The sequence below is a fragment of the Nicotiana sylvestris genome, chromosome 2 (assembly GCF_000393655.2).
Source record: "Nicotiana sylvestris chromosome 2, ASM39365v2, whole genome shotgun sequence".
NCBI lineage: Eukaryota > Viridiplantae > Streptophyta > Magnoliopsida > Solanales > Solanaceae > Nicotiana > Nicotiana sylvestris.
The window spans coordinates 11,513,301-11,519,399 of NC_091058.1; the positions used below are offsets into that span (position 1 = coordinate 11,513,301).

Genomic DNA, 6,099 nt, shown 5'->3' on the forward strand with positions numbered 1-6,099 from the left:
ATGTGTGTGAATTTCCAGCATATTATGTTGGAACTCCAACACATAGAAAGTTCCAGCATAATATACTGGAGATTGGAGCACCTGTGTATGAACGTTCAGCATATTATGCTGGAACTCCAGTATACTATGCTGAAATATTTTTTGAATTTTGAACAGTATTTCCGTTCATATTTATCTTTAGATGAAAAGTGACTAAAATTCAATCACTTTTGAAATTGCGGCTATTTTTCTAAATTTGACTATTTTTGAATTTGACCCCTAATAGATGACTATTTGTGCAAAAGCCGGACTTCATAATGGGGCCCACGTTGTGATGAATACGCAAAAAGTTCGGATACGGCATTCGGCAGTTGCGGAGGCTAGTCAAGTTGTATTGCTAACAATTCAACCCTTCTTTATTGGAATACTTGAAATATGAAAATTAAGAAATTTCATTTTTCCTAAAACACGTGGAGTAGAATTCAAACCCCATCTACCTAATAATATTGTTACAAACGTACAACAAATTGATACCTTTTTTTTCCATATCCCAAAGTCCTAATTGTTACACCCCCCCTCTCTCTTTCTCATCAACTTTCTTTTAAAAGTTGAAACAATTCTTGTTCAACTTGACAATTCTTTTTCTTTCTTAGCCAATATTTTGCAAATGAAATTGTTGACAAATAGACAAGAAATTAGTCTTAGACACTATCATGATTTGGGGAGTGGCTCTCCTCTTAAAAATGATCTGAAGAGTTGATAGGCAGCTCTAGGTTTGAATAATGGAACTTCATGTCCTGCCCCTCTCACTGTTGCAAATGTTAGCCCTTTGTATACCTCTGTCCAGCCTCCCACCTTACATAATTAACCATAACATAATTACAAATTAATGATCAACATATATTTAACTTATAAACATCGACAGTTATAAGAAATTTTACACGCTCATTTAAAAGATCGTGTTACTCACCTGTTTCTTGACATACCAAGGGTACCATGGAATAGTAGTGGATAATTTGAGCTGTGCTAGTGAATACCTTGTAGCTGTGACAGGCACCACTGAGTCTACATCACCACTGCAATATGACAATTCAAAAGGAAAAAATAAAAACAAGAAAGATATGATCAAATTGAGCTGTCTAAATTTTTTGAGAATAAGCTCTCAAAAAGTAAATTCACATACCTGAAAACCCAAATTCTCAAACCAGCAGCAATCAGTTCTCTGTATATTGGAAGAATTGAGTCATCTGTATCGTTCCAATTTCGATTCAGAGTCTCACTGTAACATAGATGCAAAGATCAATCAGTTGCAAGATAAAACAGCTATTAGTGCAAATTCTTTTCAAACTAAGTTCTGTTTTGTTAGTCACTAGTCGATTTGTTTACCTGCAGGCTGTCCATTTATAAGGAATTCCAGTTGTATTCGCGTGCATAGCCTTCTGCACATCAGGCCTGTTATAGTAAATTTCTGCGTATTTCTCCGTGCAAGGATCATACCCTGATAGCTGCTTGAACATCTAATATGGACACAAATCCAAATAAATCAAGCAGCAATATCTATGAGTAAAATGTTGCATTACTGAGGTAAGTATTTACCTTGTAAGGTTGGTGGGGTAAATTCATGGTCTGTCTGGTTGAAGGGCTACCATCAGAATTGTTACAAGGAGGAGCATAAATGTTGTATTGGTCGATGTTACCAAACTCTTGATCCATAGCATAATAGTACAAAGATTCACACTCGTTTGATTCTTTATGGCGTCGAAAATCACAAGTGTTTACCAGTTGCTTGTATGTCTTATCAGAGATCATAGCATGGCTCCACCAATATGTCACTGTTCCCAGGCTGTCATAGTAATTATCTGTCACAGCATTTCCCACCTAAATGCAACATCATAAATTAGCTCTAACAAGTTTGAAAATGGTAGTACTGCAGTTAATACTCCAAATATATATAGACATTGACAGATTACCATGAATCCTTTAAGGTTGATTGGATTCTTTGAATTGGCATTGTAATGGACTATTTCTCTAGCTAGCTGAGGGACATAATGACCAGCGTAGCTCTCTCCGGTGATGTAAACTTCGCGATGTTTGTAGCGTGGGAAGCGATTCATCCAATGGATAAGGAATTGCAGAGAGTCCTTAGCTGATAAAATACACAAAAGAGCTAGCATCTTAACATTTGGAAAGACGGCATATTCCAAACAAAAACTTTTCCACAATCGATTTGTATCAAACCAATATATGCGTGACACGTGTGAAGATATAGATCTTTATCAATTCTTCATGATTAACTAATGTATACTCTCACATGCATTATCATCTAACCACGATATATTAACATAGTTTGTGCAGAATTAATCAGGTGCAGATAAAACTTTTCCAAATCAATAGGAATTAGTCAGAACTGAGTACTACGAGGTCGTATCAATTTGTTAATCTTATTAATTTCCAGGAAAGATTTTGTAAACTGTGCAAAGATTTAACTGTTTTATTGATTGAATAGTAGTGAAAGTAAGACGACTCCATACAGCAACATGTAAGGTAGCTAAGCTGTAGCAGTATTAGATCTAAAAATCTTAAAGGTAGGCCACATTGCTAGTGAGTGCTAATATAAATGCACTTTCTGTGCTCCTAAATGGGCAGTGTTCACCACCATGTGTTTCTCCATTGAAGAAATCACCAGCAGCAATCACGCGACGCGACCATCACTTTGTGTTTTTTACTAGACGATCATGAGTTAGAATAAGCAAACATACATGATCACAAAGTTATGGTCAATCAGTCTACAGATTGAGACATTTCAATCACACTACGAATGGATAGGAAATAATTGAATAGCAATAGGACAAAAATGAGAGGGCCTAAATAAATACTATGTACCAGTGCGATAATCCCCGGTGTCAAGAAGATCAGAGGACCTGTTGCTGTAGGAAAAGCCAACTCCTGCTGGAGTTTCCAGGAATAGTAAATTGGCCAATTTGTTCCATGAGAACTTGTTCAGATACAGCCCTGAAGATGTCTTGTTTATCCTAAATGGCCCTATTTCTTCCGATGCACCATAAGCCACTGACGAACATCCTGGACCTGATTTTTTCAATCGACATCAGTAAAGAATTTTTACGTGCAATTTAATAACATGTTATTATCTTATTATCAGAATAATCATATCAGGCTTAATATGAAAAGTTACTTATATCATTGCAAAACCAAAATTTAATTAGTACGGTATACTACTGCAAGTAAAAGGGGGTCCACACCGAAGAGTCTGTCCAATTATTATACACGGTTGATATTAGCACATGTATCCAATTATGAACCATATAGTCAAGAAATTGAAACCCCATTTATAAGAAAATGACGACAGATATCAAACAGTACTACACTTAGTTGGCTAGACTTTAATATTTTGAACAGAATTCACGGTAAAGAATCTTTCTTATTCTCATATGAAGACACCATATTCCTGAGGTCACCATAAAGCCACGGTACATGTTGGTTTATACCATTACAATCCTTAAAAACTACGCAATGTTCATGAGATTGCAGATATAAGCTATTATGTCTTGTGCGAAGAGAATGACCACACGGTTTGAGCTGACATGATTAAGGTAGTTACTGTTGAAGACATAATTAAGTAATTAAAAATGTGTTATGTAACAGATTAATTTTTTTATAAGTTATACATGCAATTCAGCGCCATATTAGAGCATGTAAAAGTCATGCATTCAAGTCTTACCAGAATTTAAGCGTGCAAGATTCATGTCTGCTCTTACATGTGATTTCTCTTAGAGAAATGTTTACAAAGTTCAATATTATATTAGAGCATGCAAAAGTCATGGGTTTACGGCTCATCACCACCCAATATTATAAAGAATTACTAGGTCTGAACATCCCACGATAAATTTAAATCGTCAATCAATGGATAAATTTAATCTCAGTCTTAATACAGGATATTTTCCTTATTCCACATTATCCCATCAAATTTGGGATTATATTATCCCACCTCCCAAGTAAGATAAATTAGTCGAGGGATTATATAATCCTGGAATAATTTAGTCCGTGTACCAAGCGGCCTTATAGAAAAGATGGTCACACAATTCAAGAATTCAATAATTGCACAAACGTAATTGGTATGGGCATCTATCTAGACACCAAATGAAGTTGAAAATTAAATGAGGAGTGTATTTAAATTAAAAGAGTGGTTGGTTGTAAGCATTGATTTTCACTGGTTCCTACTTCCTCCTGCGTGCAAATATTAATGTGGAGAGAGAGAGACACAGAAATTAAGAGCAACTGGCAAAGGTAATGTCGCATCTGTATCTTTCATATGGATAATGGATTTTTGGACCATATTATCAGTCGACACTTTAGTCATGACTATTGATGACTAAACTAAAGGGCCCCTCCTTCTCCATTAACTTGCTATCTAAATTCCTCAACTAAGCGACAAAATGAGTTTACATACATTTTTCTAAACACAAAATATATATCATGAGTCAAAAAATTAGCAACTTACAGTGTATGATAATTCCAAAATAATAACAGAAATAGTATAAAATTAACTAGATAAGGAGCAGTCCGGTACACTAAGCTTCACCTATGCGCGGGTCCGGAGAAGGGCCGGACCATAGGAGTCTATTGTATGTAGTTTTACCTACATTTCTGCAAGAGGCTGCTTCAACAGCTTGAATGCGTGACCTACTTGTCACGTGACAACAACTTTACCGATTACTCCACAGTCCGGTACACTAAGCTTCACCTATGCGCGGGTCCGGAGAAGGGCCGGACCATAGGAGTCTATTGTATGTAGCTTTACCTACATTTCTGCAAGAGGCTGTTTCAACAGCTTGAACGCGTGACCTACTTGTCACGTGACAACAACTTTACCAGTTACTCCACATTCCCCTTCTAGGATTTAATCAGATAAGAATAACCAGAAATTGTAGAGGTATATATGTGGATTTTTAGACGTTTCACCTGTGTACTTTTACTCTTTCTTTGCAGTTTGCATATAAAGTTCTGGTTAAAGTTAAACACCTTTTCTGAAGATTTCCTTTTAGTTACAACAAAAGAAGAGAGGTACTATAATAAAGAAAAGATGAATAGAACAGTAACCATAAATTCAACTAATCATAATTAGTAGACCATTTCCCAAAGAAAATTAACCTATATATCTGTCAGACATTAGCCCCCCTACCCACCCTAGAGGGTGGGTACGTGCGAAATAAAAAGAACTTGCACAAAGATAAAATTTGAGCTCATTGTTTTCAGAAATCAGACCCCACATTAGAATATGAACAAATAAAACCATACCTCCTTCACCCAAACTGTACTGTTCCCGTATACTAGCGGAAAAACAAACTCCAGTGCAACCCAAACATGCAGAGACAAGTGCTTATATAGTATGACTTTATGTTATATACATTAAGATTATAGAATGTTAGGTATCATTCGATGAAAGGGCCGCCCGGTGCACTAAGCTCCCGCTATACGGAGGTCCGAAGAAGAGCCGGACCACAAGGGTCTATTCTACGCGGCCCCTGCATTTCTACACGAGGTTGTTTCCACGGCTCGAACTGTGACCTCCTGGTCACATGGCAGCAACTTTACCAGTTACGCCAAGACTCCCCTTCTTAATTATCATTCGATTATCTTAAAAAAATTATATTGTCGATGCGTAAAAGTTAAGATATAGGGAGAGGGAGAGAGAAGGTGGAGTTCTAACCTCCATTAAGCCAAACAACCAAAGGCTTGGACAAAGGTTCATTATCAGCTTCAGTAAGCCAATAAAAGAGAGCTCTACCAACAATTTGATTGACAGTGACATAGCCTGAATACTGTTGAAACGATACCTTAGGTTGACCTGGCAAAGATATTATTCTGTCAACTTCTTCTTCTTCCTTGTAATTGGTAGCGTTCACAGTACATACTGCTGCTACCAAAATCAAAAGGACCACCGCCAATTTTCCTTTGGCCATATTGTAGTGCTTGGCCCTTAAGGAAAACACAGAAAGAAGAAGAAGAAGTAGAAGCAACAGCTGTAGGTGAAATTAAAATAGCTGGTGTTCCTAGTTGTGTGTGAATAGTGATGGGATGATATAGGTCATAAAGGGCGGG

General features: G+C 36.8%; 1 protein-coding gene across 1 annotated transcript; it reads right to left on the minus strand.

Moving 5' to 3' along the window:
• Nucleotides 1-368: 368 nt before the first annotated feature.
• LOC104221665 (serine carboxypeptidase-like 25) lies at nt 369-6,099 on the minus strand. The gene is made up of 8 exons (XM_009772772.2): nt 5,708-6,099; nt 2,863-3,066; nt 1,950-2,125; nt 1,576-1,857; nt 1,366-1,496; nt 1,163-1,258; nt 950-1,055; nt 369-834 (listed from the first exon to the last, which is right to left on the minus strand). Exons 1-8 carry the CDS (start codon nt 5,958-5,960, stop codon nt 691-693), a joined length of 1,392 nt encoding a protein of 463 aa, XP_009771074.1. The 5' UTR covers nt 5,961-6,099; the 3' UTR covers nt 369-690.

What these genes read in the sequence shown, in the direction of transcription:
- LOC104221665 (XM_009772772.2), bottom strand. Translation starts at nt 5,960, where the DNA reads ATGGCCAAAGGAAAATTGGCGGTGGTCCTTTTGATTTTGGTAGCAGCA. An exon ending in TACCCCACCAACCTTACAAG is followed by an intron (nt 1,497 to 1,575) that starts GTAAATACTTAC and finishes TGTCCATATTAG; the next exon opens with ATGTTCAAGCAGCTATCAGG. An exon ending in TTGAGAATTTGGGTTTTCAG is followed by an intron (nt 1,056 to 1,162) that starts GTATGTGAATTT and finishes GTCATATTGCAG; the next exon opens with TGGTGATGTAGACTCAGTGG.